This window comes from Lactuca virosa, chromosome 4 (genome assembly GCF_052849685.1).
Source record: "Lactuca virosa cultivar CGN04683 chromosome 4, Lactuca_virosa_CGN04683_v6, whole genome shotgun sequence".
In the NCBI taxonomy this organism is placed as follows: Eukaryota; Viridiplantae; Streptophyta; class Magnoliopsida; order Asterales; family Asteraceae; genus Lactuca; species Lactuca virosa.
The window spans coordinates 79,579,252-79,599,015 of NC_136429.1; the positions used below are offsets into that span (position 1 = coordinate 79,579,252).

General features: G+C 39.4%; 1 protein-coding gene across 1 annotated transcript; it reads left to right on the forward strand.

Moving 5' to 3' along the window:
• Positions 1–15,866: 15,866 nt before the first annotated feature.
• On the forward strand, positions 15,867–19,629 carry LOC145105680 (protein transport protein SEC23 C-like). Its single transcript, XM_079042762.1, has 12 exons — positions 15,867–16,735; positions 16,818–16,991; positions 17,113–17,274; positions 17,359–17,501; positions 17,633–17,708; positions 17,781–18,038; positions 18,133–18,210; positions 18,300–18,461; positions 18,546–18,809; positions 18,885–18,989; positions 19,077–19,264; positions 19,363–19,629. The coding sequence occupies exons 1-11, from the start codon at positions 15,998–16,000 to the stop codon at positions 19,218–19,220; spliced, it is 2,304 nt and encodes a 767-aa protein (XP_078898888.1). The 5' UTR covers positions 15,867–15,997; the 3' UTR covers positions 19,221–19,264; positions 19,363–19,629.
• The last annotated feature ends 135 nt before the right edge of the window (positions 19,630–19,764 follow it).

The window sequence follows — 19,764 nt, forward strand, 5'->3', positions numbered from 1 at the left end:
TAGCCCTTGCTATCATATCCTCCAACGTAGTGCAACTATATCGGCTCACAAACTACCAAATGTCACTCCTCAACATCTCATGATACCGAGCCTTCTTCATCTCCTCATCCTCCACATACTGCGGAACCAAAAGTGTCCTCTCCCGAAACATCACGGTGATCTCAGTCACCCTCTCAGTAGTCTAGCGGAGGTCCTGAAACTCTCGCGCCAACTGCTGCACCTCAATCACTAGTGCGAACTCAGCCCTGAACCTGGTCACAAAATCATCCCAGGTCATCGAATCAACAATCTCATCACCCACTGCACGCTCGACCTCCTCCCACCAATCCCGTGCCCTGTCCTTCAGAAGACAGAAGGCAAGTCTGACCTTTGCCCCCTCGCGGCAACTACTGGTGCAGAAGGCGTTAGTAACATCCGTTAACCACCTCCTACTAGCTATCGGGTCCTTCACCCCGTGATAGTCCGGAGCTCCACATGCTTGGAACTCCCTGAATGTCAATGAACGCGCCCCCACCAAGGCCACCATCTCAGAAAGAAAGACACTCGACCGCTCATCCAAAATCTCCAAAATACCCTCCTTAATCGTGCCAAAGATCACAGGAGTCTGCTCAAGAATGCAATGCGTAATCTCATATGATATGAACTCCCTAGTCTAATCATCTAGCTGCCCGACTCCAAAACCTGAGTCCGAGCACTCTCCAGCACCAGAACTGCCAACAAGTCTGCCTCGCAATGTCACCATACTGAAAATAGACCATATAAACCATCATAATACGTATCAAAATATATCGATGGATCACAACTCTACAAGCTTCCTGGTTTCATCGCGACCCTCCTTGACTCGAGTACGGATCCTTGTTGGCTTGAGACCGGAGAGAAGCAGTTTATGGGCCCTGAGATAGTCCATGAGACTGCTGAAAAGTTAAAGGTGATCAGGGAAAGGATGTTAGCAGCTCAGGATCGTCAGAAGAGCTATGCTGACAAGAAAAGACGACCGATGACTTTTGAAGTTGGAGATTCCGTTTTGCTTAATGTCTCACCGTGGAAGGGACTTATAATATTCGGAAAACGAGGGAAGCTGAGTCCAAGGTTTATTGGACCGTTAAAAGTTCTTCAGAGGATTGGGAACCCAACTTACAAGCTCGAATTACCCGAAGAACTAGATGGTATTCATAACACCTTTCATGTGTGTTATTTGAGGAAGTTCACGGGAGAAGTTCCCGACATAACTCCAATCTCAGAGTTAAGGATGTATTAAAATAAGAGGCTAATCGAAGAGCCCGATACAATCGTTGACTGTAAGACTAAGAAGTTACGACGCAAGATGGTCGACTTAGTGCTAGTCCGATGGAAACATTCGAATGAGCCGAATCTCACTTGGGAAACAGAGAGTGACATGATGAGTCGCTATCCACATCTGTTTGCTGATGCATGATTCCGGGACGGAATCATCCTAAGGGGGAGAGAATTGTAATGCCCGGGTTTTGGGGCTAAGCAATAACAGATGATCTAATAGTCTAGGTCAACTATTGTAACTCTTTTTGAAGTAATAAAATTGAATTATTTGAGTATTATGTGAATTATGTGAATTTATGTGCTTTATACTTCATTATAAGGGTATAATTAATAAAGAATAAAAATAAGCGTCAAAATTAAAGTGTGAGATAACCCGATATCTTTACATAAAGTGGTGGTGGTCGAAACAAGGATTATGTGGATATAAAGAACGCCCAAATCTAACTTCGTATGAGGAAGTTATGATTTTTCTAAGATTTGGCATAACAGTGCACAGCCCGAAACTCGAATTTTAGTTCGAGCGGTTTTTGGCTTACGCGACCTAAATGAGAGTTGAAGATCTTATTAATAGGAACTCAACGACAAAAAGACAGACGAAAACGGAGTCCATATGTAAGAGTTATGAATTTTACGCGGACATTTAACAGTGTAATCACCTCCTACTGTTAAATTTAAGATCGGTCGAGAATTAGCCGACGGAGTAAAAAGGAAAGTTGTAGATTTTATTTTTACCAACGCGTGGATATAAATAACGTCAAAAACGGAGCTCGTATGCGAAAGTTATGGACGAATCTTAGTCTCTACTTTTCGAGCGCGGCGAATTCGATACAGTTTTGTAAATCCGAGATAGAATGAGAATTAGCCAACGGGGTCTAAATGAAAGTTGTAGTACTCGTAAATACCAACGCGTGGATATAAATAACGTCGGAAACGGAGCTCGTATGCGAAAGATATGGACGAAGCTTAGCCGCTACTCTTCGTGCGCGATAAATACGATACAGTTTTTGTAAATCTGAGATAGAAGGAGAATTAGCCGACAGGGTCTAAATGAAAGTTGTAGTACTCGTAAATACCAACGCGTGGATATAAAGAACGTAGAAAACGGAGCTCGTACGCGGAAGATACGGACGAAACTTAGGGGCTAGTTTACTATAAAATCCCTATAAATAAAGGGTAAACTCTTCATATTTTCTTCACACCATAAGCCTTTCTTTCTCTCTCTAACTTCTCTCTAGCCTCCCTAAACCCCTCCCAAGTCTAGGGAACCTCCCTAGCATGAGAAGGAAGCCCTGGAGCGCCCGAAGACTCTGAGAAGAAAAGCTTTCGGATCGGAAACGCTACTCCAGCGAAGCCCGGTTTTTAATAAAAACCCGCTGTTTTGTCGAGGAAAATTATTTTAAGAGTAACGAAGCGCTGTCCGAGTGCAGAGTCACCATCTTTTCAGGTGAGTGCATAGTCACTTTCATCTTACACATAGATATGAAGTATTTAATATAAATTACGTGCTATGTGTGCATATTGTCTGAATACTTGCTGTCTATGCTGATGAAAGATTTTTATACATGTTTTAAATGATTTAAACTGTATATGTATTTTATATCTACATAATGTTGGGGTAAAACATGGGTAGATGTAATAGACGATGTGTGATAAAATGATGAGAGGCTTCGATGTTGTTGTTGTTGATTCTGTCATCTAGCGGAGTATGGATAACAACCACAGACTCTTCTAGACAGTCTAGTGGAACGCTAGCAGGCTCGCAACCTGTAGGTGTTTGTGAACGATGTGTTCACCGGTGTACTCCATCCCCCTCATGGTTGCCTTTAGTACATTTATTGCTGAGGAACCCCCTTAGCAATAGTGTCCATCCCGATGATGATTCTTAGGCTAGGTCCCTTATGATAGGTGTTTAGGGACGTAAAGTGAGGATAACGGGAACGGGTAATCGGGTTATTGTTGGTTGATGAAATTAATAAACTTATTTATTGTGGGTTGAAAACCCTATGTGCTCACCAGGCTCCCAAGCCTGACCCACTCAGTTTCTTGTATTACAGCTAGTGGTGCACGAGCATAGATATGATGTTTGGGATGAGAGATTACGGATATAGGCCTGTAGATATGAATAAATGTAGTAAGGCTTATATTGTACTGTTTATGCTTTTGATCTGTATCGAACATGACATCCCGAGGTTTTTAATGAAATACATTTCTACGTAAATGCTTTGATAAATCTTTATCATATTTTATTTTGGGAACAAATTCCACAACACTTTTATTTAAAATGTTACTCTGATTTTTAAACAAAGCATAAACAAAAATCGGTCTTTTCTGACCGTGAAAATGGGGATGTCACAGTTGGTATCAGAACATTAGTTTAAGCGAACTAGGAATTTGTAGGATTTCTAGACTTAAACTTAGAATGCTAAGCGATGATTGTGAGATGAGTGTCTACTATATTTTAGACACGTGCATTAGCTTATTTTAGGAAAGATACCTAAATTGCTATTATGTGCTAAATGATTTATGTTATAGCTATAAAGATGTCTTATATGCTATTAATTGATCAGATATATGGTCTATTGCCGACCAGATCTGGAAACTTTATGTGTTCAGATTTCTAAACGTATAAATTACAGTATTAGAACTAGCATGTAACTTTTCGGAGTGACAATGAGGAATTATACGTCTATCGTAAATAAAGATTTCCCTATCTTAATATTCTCGTCTCGAACTTCTACTAAGTGCCAACCGAACTCTCCAAAATTGAGAGGTTCGCAAATGGACTGCCAGCCGACTTTGGCCCGACGATCAAGATGGCAACCACTCTGAAATCAGCAGTTTGAGCAGGTAAGAATGTGAAGACCCAGCAGAAGGAAAGGGGCCTGGAGAGGGTCGAGGTTGGTGAGAAAAGGAAATTCGATGGATCCTCGAGGTCCAGCAAGAATAGTAAATTCTCGAAGTCTGGTTCGAGAAGAGGAGGAGCCGAAGCAAAATGGTGCGATACGTGCAAGAAGAAGCACCATGGGAAATGTGACGGGGAGGTCACCTGTTTCAAGTGTGGAAAGCCCAGGCACTATGCCAATGAATGCACCCTCACCAAGAAAGTCTGCTACAGGTGTGGCGAGGAGGGGCACATTTCGAGGGACTGCCTGAAGAAGAAGGAGGCAGGAAGACCCAACATTCCACCGAAGCCGAAGGCAAGAGCCTTCCAGATGACGCTCGAAGCTGCAAAGGAGGCAGCCGATGTCGCTTCAGGTACCTTCCTTGTAAATGGTTTGCCTGCCAATATACTGTTTGATTCCGGAGCAAACTACTCCTTTGTGTCACATAATTTTGGTGGGAAACTAGCATTGCCCGTAGAAAAACTTGATAATGCCCTGATTGTAGAAGTTGTCAGTGGAAAATTCGTACCTGTTAGTGATCGTATTAGGAACATCGTCATCGACCTAAATGGAAACGAATTCCACGAAGAGCTGTTGCCCATAGAGTTGAACGGTTTTGATATCATTTTGGGAATGGATTGGCTTAGCGCCAACGACGCCGATATACAATGCCGAAAGAAGATAGTAAGGGTGAACCCACCTGGAAAAGAGTCATTTATGGTGTACGGGGACAAACGTAGAGTAAATTCTGGAATCATCTCCCTGATGAAAGCCAGGAAATGTTTGTCCAAAGGATGCGCATCATATTTGGCATTTGCGATCGATGCTAAGAAGGAAAAGAAGGAGGTGCAGAATATACCGGTTGTGTGTGATTATCCGGAAGTCTTTCCCGAAGATCTTCCTGGATTACCGCCTGATAGACAAGTAGAGTTCAGAATAGACTTGTTACCAGGAACAACACCGATAGCGAAAGCACCATACCGATTAGCACCGACGGAGATGAAGGAGCTCATGACGCAACTTCAGGAGTTGTTGGACAACGGTTTCATTCGACCTAGTTCATCACCCTGGGGAGCTCCGGTGCTATTCGTGAAGAAGAAAGACGGAAGCATGAGGATGTGCATAGATTATAGAGAGCTGAACAAGGCAACAGTAAAGAACAAATACCCATTACCGAGGATTGATGACCTATTCGACCAGCTGCAAGGTTCGAGCTATTTCTCAAAGATCGATCTTAGGTTAGGATATCATCAGCTGAAGGTGAGAGAGCAGGATATCGAGAAGACTGCATTCAGAACAAGATATGGACACTACGAATTCTTGGTTATGTTGTTTGGACTAACCAATGCTCCAGCAGCATTCATGGATTTGATGAATAGGGTTTGTAAACTATTCCTCGATAAATCTGTGATAGTGTTCATTGACGACATTCTGATCTACTCGAAAAGCCAAGAGGAGCATGGCAAGCATCTACGAGAAGTGTTGGAAGTCTTGAAGAAGGAGAAGTTGTATGCAAAGTTCTCCAAGTGCGATTTTTGGATCCGAGAAGTACAATTCTTGGGTCATGTGGTTAACCAGGAGGGAATAATAGTTGATCCAGCAAAAAATCGAAGCTGTGATGAAGTGGGAACGTCCAAAGAGTCCCACAGAGATTCGAAGCTTTCTTGGATTAGCTGGATATTACCGAAGGTTTATCCAAGGCTTTTCTTCGATAGCTGCTCCATTGATAGCTTTGACCCACAAATGAGCTACTTATACATGGAGCAAGAAGCACGAAGAAGCATTCGAGAAGCTAAAGAAGAAGTTATGTGAAGCACAGATTCTTTCTCTACCCGATGCAGTTGAAGACTTCGCGGTCTATAGTGACGCATCTGGAGTCGGGTTGGGTTGTGTTCTGACCCAAAGAGAAAAGGTGATAGCATACGCATCTCGATAATTGAAGGAGCATGAAAAGAACTACCCCACTCATGATTTGGAGTTGGCAGCGGTCGTATTTGCTCTAAAGATATGGAGGCATTACCTTTATGGCATGAAGTGCAAACTTTTCACTGATCATAAGAGTCTCCAGTATCTCTTTAATCAGAAGGAGTTGAATATGAGGCAACGACGCTGGTTAGAGTTACTCAAGGACTACGACTGTGAGATACTTTACCACCCCGGTAAAGCAAATGTTGTCGCTGATGCTCTAAGTCGGAAAGTCAATCTTGAGAGAAGAAGGCCAATAACGTTGAGAATAGAAGTTGTCTCGACGATTGTGGAAATTATCAGGAAAGCTCAAGAAGAAGCTTCAGAGAAGGACAACCGAAAGGAAGAACGTTTGGGCAAAACGCTAGTGTCCGGTACAAACAGTCAAGGACTAAAGGTATTCCAAGATCGGATTAGGGTACCTAAGACGGGAGGAATAAGAGATCTTCTGATGGAAGAAGTGCACAAGACCATATACTCAATTCATCCCGGTAGCATAAAAATGTATAGGGACCTAAAACCCTACTACTGGTGGCCGACGATGAAGCTCGATGTTGCAAAGTATGTGGCCGAGTGTGTAACTTGTGCAAGAGTTAAGGAACAACATCAAAAGCCGTATGAGAGTTTAGAACCCTTACCTGTACCCATGGGTAAATGGGAAGACATCACCATGGATTTTGTGACCAAACTACCCAGGACGAAGAACGGTCACGACATGATTTGGGTGGTCGTGGATCGTTTCACTAAGAGTGCACACTTCATAGCAGCCAACGAAAGGTGGTCTATGGATAAGCTCGCAAATGCTTACGTGAAGGAGATAGTAAGACTTCACGGTGTTCCTCTAACGATTGTATCAGATCGTGATAGTCGTTTCACGTCACGATTTTGGAGAAGTCTACAAGAGGAATTGGGTACGAAGTTGTGTTTGAGTACAGCTTACCATCCGTATACTGATGGTCAGAGCGAAAGAACGATACAAACACTCGAAGATATGCTAAGAGCATGTACCCTAGAATTCCAAGGTAACTGGTATGAGCACTTACCTTTGGTAGAGTTTTCCTACAACAACAGTTTCCACTCGAGCATCAAGATGGCACCCTATCAAGCTTTGTATGGACAAAAGTGTCGTACGCCGTCTTGTTGGCTTGAGACCGGAGAGAAGCAGTTTATGGGCCCCGAGATAGTCCATGAGACTGCTGAAAAGTTAAAGGTGATCAGGGAAAGGATGTTAGCAGCTCAGAATCGTCAGAAGAGCTATGCTGACAAGAAAAGACGACCGATGACTTTTGAAGTTGGAGATTCCGTTTTGCTTAATGTCTCACCGTGGAAGGGACTTATAATATTCGGAAAACGAGGGAAGCTGAGTCCAAGGTTTATTGGACCGTTCAAAGTTCTTCAGAGGATTGGGAACCCAACTTACAAGCTCGAATTACCCGAAGAACTAGATGGTATTCATAACACCTTTCATGTGTGTTATTTGAGGAAGTTCATGGGAGAAGTTCCCGACATAATTCCAATCTCAGAGTTAAGGATGGATTAAAATAAGAGGCTAATCGAAGAGCCCGATGCAATCGTTGACCGTAAGACTAAGAAGTTACGACGCAAGATGGTCGACTTAGTGCTAGTCCGATGGAAACATTCGAATGAGCCGAATCTCACTTGGGAAACAGAGAGTGACATGATGAGTCGCTATCCACATCTGTTTGCCGATGCATGATTCCGGGACGGAATCATCCTAAGGGAGAGAGAATTATAACGCCCGGGTTTTGGGGCTAAGCAATAACAGATGATCTAATAGTCTAGGTCAACTATTGTAACTCTTTTTGAAGTAATAAAATTGAATTATTTGAGTATTATGTGAATTATGTGAATTTATGTGCTTTATACTTCATTATAAAGGTATAATTAATAAAGAATAAAAATAAGCGTCAAAATTAAAGTGTGAGATAACCCGATATCTTTACATAAAGTGGTGGTGGTCGAAACAAGGATTCTGTGGATATAAAGAACGCTCAAATCTAACTTCGTATGAGGAAGTTATGATTTTTTTAAGATTTGGCATAGCATTGCACAGCCCGAAACTCGAATTTTAGTTCGAGCGGTTTTTGGCTTATGCGCCCTAAATGAGAGTTGAAGATCTTATTAATAGGAACTCAACGACAAAAAGACAAACGAAAACGGAGTCCATATGTAAAAGTTACGAATTTTACGCGGACATTTAACAGTGTAATCACCTCCTACTGTTAAATTTAAGATCGGTCGAGAATTAGCCGACGGAGTAAAAAGGAAAGTTGTAGATTTTATTTTTACCAACGCGTGGATATAAATAACGTCAAAAACGGAGCTCGTATGCGAAAGTTATGGACGAATCTTAGTCTCTACTTTTCAAGCGCGGCGAATTCGATACAGTTTTGTAAATCCGAGATAGAATGAGAATTAGCCAACGGGGTCTAAATGAAAGTTGTAGTACTCGTAAATACCAACGCGTGGATATAAATAAAGTCAGAAACGGAGCTCGTATGCGAAAGATATGGACGAAGCTTAGCTGCTACTCTTCGTGCGCGATAAATACGATACAGTTTTTGTAAATCTGAGATAGAAGGAGAATTAGCCGACAGGGTCTAAATGAAAGTTGTAGTACTCGTAAATACCAACGCGTGGATATAAAGAACGTAGAAAACGGAGCTCGTACGTGGAAGATACGGACGAAACTTAGGGGCTAGTTTACTATAAAATCCCTATAAATAAAGGGTAAACTCTTCATATTTTCTTCACACCATAAGCCTTTCTTTCTCTCTCTAACTTCTCTCTAGCCTCCCTAAACCCCTCCCAAGTCTAGGGAACCTCCCTAGCATGAGAAGGAAGCCCCGGAGCGCCCGAAGACTCTGAGAAGAAAAGCTTTCGGATCGGAAACGCTACTCCAGCGAAGCCCGGTTTTTAATAAAAACCCGCTGTTTTGTCGAGGAAAATTATTTTAAGAGTAACGAAGCGCTGTCCGAGTGCAGAGTCACCATCTTTTCAGGTGAGTGCATAGTCACTTTCATCTTACACATAGATATGAAGTATTTAATATAAATTACGTGCTATGTGTGCATATTGTCTGAATACTTGCTGTCTATGCTGATGAAAGATTTTTATACATGTTAAAAATGATTTAAACTGTATATGTATTTTATATCTACATAATGTTGGGGTAAAACATGGGTAGATGTAATAGACGATGTGTGATAAAATGATGAGAGGCTAGTGGAACGCTAGCAGGCTCGCAACCTGTAGGTGTTTGTGAACGATGTGTTCACCGGTGTACTCCATCCCCCTCATGGTTGCCTTTAGTACATTTATTGCTGAGGAACCCCCTTAGCAATAGTGTCCATCCCGATGATGATCCTTAGGCTAGGTCCCTTATGATAGGTGTTTAGGGACGTAAAGTGAGGATAACGGGAACGAGTAATCGGGTTATTGTTGGTTGATGAAATTAATAAACTTATTTATTGTGGGTTGAAAACCCTATGTGCTCACCAGGCTCCCAAGCCTGACCCACTCTGTTTCTTGTATTACAGGTAGTGGTGCACGAGCATAGATATGATGTTTGGGATGAGAGATTACGGATATAGGCCTGTAGATATGAATAAATGTAGTAAGGCTTATATTGTACTGTTTATGCTTTTGATCTGTATCGAACATGAAATCCCGAGGTTTTTAATGAAATACATTTCTACGGAAATGCTTTGATAAATCTTTATCATATTTTATTTTGGGAACAAATTCCGCAACACTTTTATTTAAAATGTTACTCTGATTTTTAAACAAATCATAAACAAAATCGGTCTTTTCTGGCTGTGAAAATAGGGATGTCACATAGGTTTTCCTAGGGTGACTCCACACCACTCTCCGCCATGAGCTGCAGAAGGAACTCTTGCTAACTTCCTCTAACTAGCTCACAATACAATTACATATCACTAAAACCAGATAATTCTTCGAATGAAAGGTCTCACACTACAACGGTTGGACTCAAACAAGAGCTGCACAATAGAGTTAAAACCTAACATTCTAAAATTATTTACTTCCCATAATATGTAACTTAGCATAATTGCTCACTAGTTAGCTGAAGCTAGTGAGAACTCCTAAAATCACAAAGCAAGCAGCATTCGAGCATCAAGTAATCAGAACCAAGACGCACCTAATTAGGCCATCCTATCACTGACTGATCAATACTAGCATGAAAATCAACAAGCTCATACAATAGGCATACAAAGGCATCTCTCCTAGCATTCTATCATGCAAAACTGAGCAGATCTGTAGCCCTAACTAGCATGTGATTCACATATTCACATATCAAATCATATCAGATAACATGTATGGGTATTTTGGGAAAACTTACTTGAACTCGGCTGATTGCATGCACCACACCCTTTCTTGTCTTAGAAAACTCTATTCTAAAAAAATACATTTCTTTATGAAAAACTTTAACAAATCCTCAGTTTGAGCTCAAACACACTCGAGAGTATGTCTGAATCCCTCAAACCAAGGCTCTGATACCAACTTGTAACGTCCCAAAAATAAGACCCAAAAATTTAATTTTTAATTTAATAAAACCGATATCCCAAATACATCATCATAAAAATCCAGATAAACAAATGTATCGATCAACATTTCATATCAGAGTAAATCAAGAAAATGTGGAACGAGGTGGTGTGTGCCCTGCAATCATCCCGAGCTCTTCCCTTTGGAACCGGAAGTAGCTGAAACATAAACTGAAAACTGTAAGCACAAAGCTTAGTGAGTTCCCCAACATACCACATACCATACATACATAACATATAACGGGCCCCGCCCAATGAGTGTATCGGGCACCGCCCACACTCGCATAATGGGCCTCGCCAATGAGTGTATCGGGCACCGCCCACACTCGCATAATGGGCCTCGCCCATTGAGTATAATGGGTCCCACCCAAACTCACATAACTGGCCCCACCAATGAGTATAATGGGCCCCACCCACGTATAATTTATATAGGCATAACAGGTAATAGCATACAAAATAACCATCGGGCCCCGCCCAGTAAGCATATAAGCACATACACATACAAGTGTCACACAGACAACGAGTATTCTAACATAACAGATAATGGGCCGGCATTTGTGCCTTCGACCCACTAAACATGGTGAGGAAACTCACCTCGAACTGCTGAATCACACGAATAAATCTCTGGTTGCTGGTCCGACAAATCCCCGAGCTATCAATATCATATAACATCTAATTAATAATTGGATTCCAATCCATAACCATCAGTTCATAATTAGGGTAAAAAGACCATTTTATCCCTTACCTAGTTTGGTCCAAGACTAAGGCCCAAACCTACAATCCAAAAGGCCCAATTACCAAAATAATCTTATAAGGCCCAAACATGGCCCAATTTTCCAAATTGGCCCCAAATCCCTTCCATGGGCCTTAATCCAAGGTCCACAAATATACCCAGCCCAAAACAATAGAATTCAGATGGCCCAACAAAGCCCTAAACATTTAAGCCCAAAAGAATGGCCCAAACCGAAGATCCAAGTTTCAAAGTCCAACGGGCTGAGTACGCGGGGCGTACTCAGCACGTACGCGCAGCATACTCGCTTTAGGGCTTGTACGCTAAGCGTACCTTCTTGTACGCCTAACGTACTCCCCCATTTAGCCAACTTTCATTTCCAGCTCTTAATCCCTAAAGACTTTACTCCAAAACTTAGACCTAACTTCCTTGGGTTGATTTATCACGTAAAGTTGCTAACTTTACATGCATTCATGGCTTAATGAAGATCTTAAAGCTCAAAAGGACTTAATAGATGACTTAATGCATGCGTGAGACCATAAACCCCATAAAGTTTGCACCTTTAAGCATAATGAACCCTCCAAACACCCAGATCTACAAGATTCAGGTTCTAAAACGGCCTTAACCCATCAAGACCAACCAAAAGGGGACAAAGAAGCATAAAACCATAACATGAAGAGATCTAAGCAAGGAGAAGACAAAGTATGAACTTGATACCTCAAAAGACTTGCAAAATGAGTGATGATTCTAGATCTCTAAGCTTCACACTAAGCAATGCACCTTCAATCTTCTTCAATCCCTTCAAAATAAGCAAAATAAGCACCAACTTCTTCTCAAAAGCTCAAGGACACAACACTGGAGGCTAAAGGTCGAGATTTAGGGTTTAGGAGGTATGGAGGCTGGTAAAGAGGCCAACCCTAGGGACTTAAGGAGTTTATATAGGGTGCAACACCCTAAAATTAGGGTATCATTAACCCCTACTACGCCCATCGTAATCCTCGTACGCCCAACATACAAGGCCTCGGTCCTGCGATTCATCCAACTTAGTACGCTAAGCGTAGTATGTGGTACGCCCCGCGTACTGGATTTTCAGCGAGTACGCTAAGTGTACCCAATGGTACGCCCCATGTACTACTCCAAGGACCAAAAAGCAATAAATAAATACAAATGAGCTAAAAGGAACATACCCAAATCCAAGTGTTACAATCGAGATAACTTTTGTTCTCAATATGGCTATGTATTTCCTACTGAATGGTGGAGAGGTAACTTGTAATAGTTCTAAGCAGAAAACGATGGATGATTCTACTTGTGTGTTAAAGTACATCGCAGAAAGCGAGGCAACAAAGGAAGCGACATGACTGAAGAATTTCATTGGTGATCTCGGAGTTATTCCATCAATCGAAGAGCCCATAGAAATTTTATGCGACAATGAAGGTGTGGTTGCTTTAACTAAAGAACCAAAGGATCTGGGGAGATCAAGGAACATTCTGAGAAAATACCATTATGTTCGACACAGAGTATAAGATGGCGACCTTGTGGTGAATCGAGTATCATCAGAGGATATTCCTGCAAATCCTTTTACAAAGGGATTGAGCAAGGTGAAGCACTTCGTGCATGCTAGGAGCATTGGGTTAAGAGATGATGTTAGTTTTATTAGTTAGTTGATAGTTTGAAACAATGTAGCAAAATAAATTGTAATTGTTTTTCATAATTAAATAATGAAGATATATTTATGAGTATGTTAACTACCTTCTTCAATTATTTATTATTGTGTTTCATTTTTGCATGTTTACTTCCTGGGTATTTATTTATCCGAAACGCCACATTCAAGTATGATTCAAGCCTGCCATGGAGTTTTAGTATATTGTTCATAGTGATTTGACATAACATAGAGATTGTTGATATACTCATGAGTGCTTAAAATAAGGATTTCCAGTATTGGTTAAACTCGCGCTTAGAGATTACTTCATGGATTCTATCACGAGTAATTATAAGACGATAATATCTTCTATTCTTCAAGCAAAGATACGTAGGTTATAGTTTACGAGTTTGTTGCCCATTGGTATTATATTAACGCACATGTAACTGGATGTTATAAAATGTAGTTCCATGCATGACATGATGAGCAAAGGTTATAATTGTAGTCAAAGTTTATTCATTCATTTTTCCTATTAAAAAAACGATATCTTTGGGGCTCTCGGTGGTTTGATGTTGACATTATAATGTTGGGCCCATCCTAGACTAAATTGATGTGTTCAATTCGTAGTCTAATAAGGTCATCATAAATTAGAAATCAAGAAACATAATATTGGACTATCAGATTGATTTGTATACCTGTCTCGTGTGCATACGACATCTTGTAGAACGAAAGAATAGTTGATCATTTATCTTAGGGCCAATGTCTGATATGATTCAGTGTTTAGGCAGTGGCTTTGGAAAACACACTTTGCTGTTTATTCAAGGTCCATATTTGCAATTGTAGTTGTTGACTTATCCAAGTGGGAGACTGTTGGATGAGGTGTCTAAGGTCATAACTAAATCGGTATAATCTTATGGAATAAAATCAAAGTCATTTTTGGGTTGCCCTCAATAACTAGAAATAGCTAGGAACATATTTAGAGGAGTAAGAAAATAATTTGTTAATTTATTATATGATTAATAAATTAATTAGAAATGGTTAATAATTAATTTAGAATTAACCAAAATTAATTGGAAATTATTTTTGGATTAATTAGAGTTAATTAAAGGTCTAGGGTTGAATTATAATTGTTTAATTTTTAAATAAGGAAGGCATTCTAGAACCCTCCTTATGGTGGACGGTTTTGGGAGAGGTCCAGAAGGGTTCTGGAAGCCTCTTTTAGTTGATAAGGAGACTGATTTGAATAGACTTAAAATATTATTATTTTATTATTCAAATTAGGATTCCTAAAACTAGAAATAGGACCCTTATGCAAGACATTTTCATCCCTAGCCTTTCAAGAGCAAGAATCGAAAATTCCCTCTACTCTCTCTCTCTCTCTCTCTCTCTCTCTCTCCTCTAAATCATTCCTTAGGGTTTCTAGGGTATTGGGTGTGAGCCATTAGAAGCATCCACATTATTAATGCTTTTTTTCCACAGAACTCTTGAGGATTGAAGCTTAACTATATTTGATTATACTCAAAGGTATGTACACAAACCTTTTGTGATTTTCGATTTACATAGGTTAAGTTCATAGTTTTCATAGTGTGTTGCTATTATAAGAAAAGCCATAGATTTCTAAGTTGCATGTGCCCATAAAATAGTTTTATGATTCCGTTGTGCAAATTTTGTTGTTTTAACTTTTAATGTAACCTAGAAAACTCATCAATTTCATATACATAAATAACATGTTCCAATTTTATTGACTCGTCATCTTAACCGTATGAAAACACACGTAATCGGAAGGCGTGCCAGGAATCCGAGGCTACAAAATATTCATCAAACTGGAAGTCGGTGACAAGGCATAATTCCCTCTTCCCAAAGGCCAACTCTTACTCCTTGATCTTAAAACCATTTCCTCTAAATGGCTTCGAGGGTGTGTGACAACTTATTTGCAGAATATGTAATGTAAAAGAAAATGATCATCTTCTACCTCGATATTAATATCTAACCACCTACCAATTTTGCAAAGACATTGAAAGAGAAACATTACAAATGTGGTCATGTTGCAAAAAACAAAAACAAATTACTTTCAATATGACACTGAAGATAATTATGGACCGGTCATGGTGCTCCAAAACGTATGGTTCTAAACATTTCGGACTAGTTCGCTGTATTCCGGACGTGATCGTCGTATTCTAGACTTTTTTCAGAGATGATTTTTGTGTTCCGAAATACGAAAATCAATTTGGGGTTACCTAATGCACATGCTATTGTAAACGTAACTACTTTTCTAATCGTTTGGGTCTTTACTAATACTAAAAAACTACATACCTCAGGTACATGTTATCAATTAATACAACATTCCAGAACTGTTCTTGGAATATTCTTCGCATTCCGAACTCTAGTTTTCACGGTTATAATTACAAAATTTAACAAGTACAAGTAAAGGAGTGAAAAACTTGCACGTAATGACGTAAAACTTCTAACTCATTGGAATCAATCAGATGTCATTTCCTCTTTGCCATTAAATCTGAAATATTAAGATATTCTTATATGCATTCCGAAATGTCTTATATACTACCATTTTCTCCGAAACCCGATACCGAATGGGCCGGACGGAATAACTTTAATCCACGATGATCCATTTCAAAATAAATGATTATTTTTCAAAAGACAGTTATTTTATTCAAAATACCTACTCATTTGTTTAGATTACTCAATTTCCCTATAATAGATTTACAGTTTTTTTTCAAAAAAAATAAAATAAACATAACATATGGCTGGCTAATTACAAAGTGTCATCTACCTAAAGTTGGCTCCTTGGTCTCGCTTCTTCCCTAACAGGAACCTCTGCTTCCAAATCGAGAGAACCAAAGTCCACTGCTCTCTCACACTGATCAGCCAATTTTGATTCAACAGGATGACGGAGTTCTTGGATTTGGAAACCCAAGACGCCGTGCGGATGCCATGGAATGTTCTCCCCGGCACCAAACAAGAAGCCGCTCAATGCGTCATCCCAATTTCCGCCATCTACACTCCGATCAAACCCTTACCCAACACCAGCCCTCTCCTCCCTTACTCCCCCCTCCGCTGCCGCAATTGCCGATCCGTACTCAACCCTTTTTCTATCGTCGACTTCTCCACCAAAATCTGGATCTGTTCCTTCTGCCTCCACCGCAATCACTTTCCTCACCACTACCAATCCATCTCCGATGATAACCTCCCCGCGGAGCTCTTCCCTCAGTACACCACCATCGAATACGAACCCCAGAACGAGAGACCCGCTTCCCAAGCTATTCCTCAGGTGTTTTTCTTCGTGGTGGATACTTGTATGATCGAAGAGGAAATCGGGTTTCTAAGATCAGGGCTTTCGAGGGTGATTGGGGAGATTCCGGAGAATTCTCTTGTCGGTTTGATTACTTTCGGGAGGTATGTTTGTGTTCATGAGTTGGGGTTTTTCGGAAGAGTTCCCAAGGTTTATGTGTTTAATGGGGCCAAAGAGATTACTAAAGATCAGGTTTTGGAGCAGATGGGTTTCTTTCTAAAGAAACCGAGACCAGCTACAGGAGTTGTTGCCGGAGTTAGAGATGGACTTTCTCAAGAAAGCATTTCCAGATTCTTACTGCCAGCTGCAGATTGCGAATTTGCCCTAAATTCGGTATCATCTCCATACTCCTTTATGTAAAATTCATGTTCAGTCGTTAATCTTTGTATACTTCTATAACTTGATATCATATCAGGTATTAGATGAGCTTCAAAAAGATCCATGGCCAGTTCCTGCAGATCAAAGAGCACCAAGGTCCACTGGCACTGCTTTAACCATAGCTGCTCATTTGTTGGGAGTATGTGTTCCTGGTTCAGGGGCTAGAATAATGGCATTTTTGGGTGGGCCCACAACTGAAGGGCCAGGTTCTGTGAGTATATTCTAGTCACAGACTCTTACTAATTGTGTTACTCATTATTGTATATATATGTTCAAGATTGTATCAACTATCAAAAGCCTTGTATTCTAAAATCTTTTGCATTATCTTTCAGATTGTATCAAAAGCCTTGTCTGAACCTATTCGTTCTCACAAGGATCTAGATAAAGATGCTGCTCCTTTTTTTAACAAAGCAGTCAAGTTATATGAAGGACTTGCAAAGCAACTTATACATCAAGGACATGTTCTTGATGTTTTTGCTTGTGCTCTTGATCAGGTAATCTTTCCTTAAAATCTTGTCACTTTCATTACATATGGATTCAATACTTAGCTAAGTTGACCTGACAGTCTATTCTTCTAGGTTGGGGTAGCTGAGCTTAAAATTGCAGTTGAAAAAACTGGAGGACTTGTTGTGTTAGCAGAAAGCTTTGGTCATTCAGTTTTTAAAGATTCTTTATTGCGTGTTTTCCAATCTGGTGACACTGACTTGGGTTTATCATCAAAGTAAGGTTTGATTTAATCTCTTCAATCCTTAACACATTGATATGTCATATCTTAATGTTGACTCAATCAGTTCTTGTTTTTGTTTGTAAATTGTAAATTGTAAATTGTAATGAACTTCTCACTTTCTGCAGTGGTATATTTGAAGTAAACTTTTCAAAGGATATCAAAATCCAGGGTATTCTTGGTCCATGTGCATCACTTGAGAAGGTTCATATAGTGTTTTAAAGAATGTTGACTTTTGGTTGACTTTTTGTTGACTGATTGTTGTTTTTTGTGCAGAAAGGTGCTTTATGTTCTGATACTAGTATTGGTCAAGGGGGTACAACTGCATGGAAGATGTGTGGACTTGACAAATCGACTTCCTTATGCTTAATATTTGATATTGTGAAAAAAGAAAGCTCAGATGTTATTGGTCAAGCTGCAAATAATCAGTTTTATTTCCAATTTTTGACTTATTATCAGCATAGCAATGGACAAATGAGGCTTAGAGCCACCACTCTTTCAAGAAGATGGGTCACAGGTCCAGGAAATATACAGGCATGATTATTCATCTATCCTATAAGTTACTTTAATTCTTAATTTATTATTATTATTGATTAAGAAAAGTCAAAATTGGTTTTTGCATTTGTAGGATTTGGTTGCTGGGTTTGACCAAGAAGCAGCTGCAGTAGTCATGGGACGCCTAGTTTCTTTCAAAATGGAAACAGAGGTAACAATCTTTATATATATACATTATTCATCTGCACCTTAATTGATTTAACTTTTTTTTTTTTTTTTTTTTGTGTTGACCATATATAGGCTGAGTTTGACCCCATAAGGTGGCTGGATAAAACACTGATACATTTATGTTCACGTTTTGGTGACTATCAAAAAGACAACCCATCCTCTTTTGTCCTATCTCCTCGATTATCAATCATTCCTCAATTTGTCTTCAATTTGAGAAGATCTCAATTTGTACAGGTGTCACTTTCTTTCTTCATTTACTTTTCAGGAACATTATTATTTTTTTTTTTTGAAAATTAAGGTTTTTTAGTTTTTATACAGGTTTTCAACAACAGCCCAGATGAGACAGCGTATTTTAGAATGGTTATGAACAGAGAAAATGTTGCAAATTCAGTTGTGATGATTCAGCCTTCTTTAATTTCTTATGCTTTTAATTCTGGAGCTGAACCTGCTTTATTAGATGTGGCTTCAATTGCTGCTGATAGAATCCTTCTTTTGGATTCATATTTCACTGTTGTTGTCTTTCATGGATCCACCATTGCTCAATGGCGTAAAGCTGGCTACCAAAATGAACCTGAACACAAGGTACTCTTCTTTTTTCTTTTTTCTTTTTTTACCAAAAGGGTATAAAAGTCATTGTTTGTATAATTGTAATTGCAGGTTTTTGCTCAGTTGTTGCAAGCTCCACTCGATGATGCTGATGCTATTGTAAAGGAAAGATTTCCAGTACCCCGTTTAGTGATTTGTGATCAGCATGGATCTCAGGTTACATAATCTCTCAACTAATTTATTATTATGAAATCTGTAAAACTTGTTTTTTTTTTTATATAATTGGGAATTAATTTTATGCAGGCTCGTTTTCTATTAGCAAAACTAAATCCATCAGCTACATATAATTCGGAAGCTCCTCCTACTCCTGGTGGAGATGTTCTGTTTACAGATGATGTCAGCTTTGAAATCTTTTTAGATCATCTTCAACGATTAGCAGTTCAATAAATTTACTTTTCTTCAACAATATACACATAGTTTTCGCCAATTTTGTAAGATTTTTTCATCTGCTCTTTGTTACATTCACTATTGTTAAATGATAACATGTTTGTCATGTATATTATTATTATCATTTTTGGTGTGGTTGTAGTTTTTGGAACTATTCATCTCTGGATTATAAAGGAGGGAAAATCAGTGATACAGGTTAGAAAGTGATGATTGTAGTTATTATGTAGAAATTAGAATGTGGTTTTGTTTCTTGTTGTAAAGGGTTAAAAGAACCCAAAACTAGCTTTTATTCTAGCTTCTCACCCATTGTTTAAAAAATAGAATCTGGTTTTGTTTTGGTATACGTGTTTGTTTGTTAAAAAAAAACAAAAAAACAAAAACAAAAATAAGATTATTCATCTTGATTTAATTCTTTTTTGGGTTATGGTCACTATTTAGCAACTTACGACATCCAATTTACATTTTAGAACAGTAATCGTTTAATTATACTTTATGAGTTATTAAACAACTTTTTGTTTCGTTAGGGTTTTCGATGATAATGAAG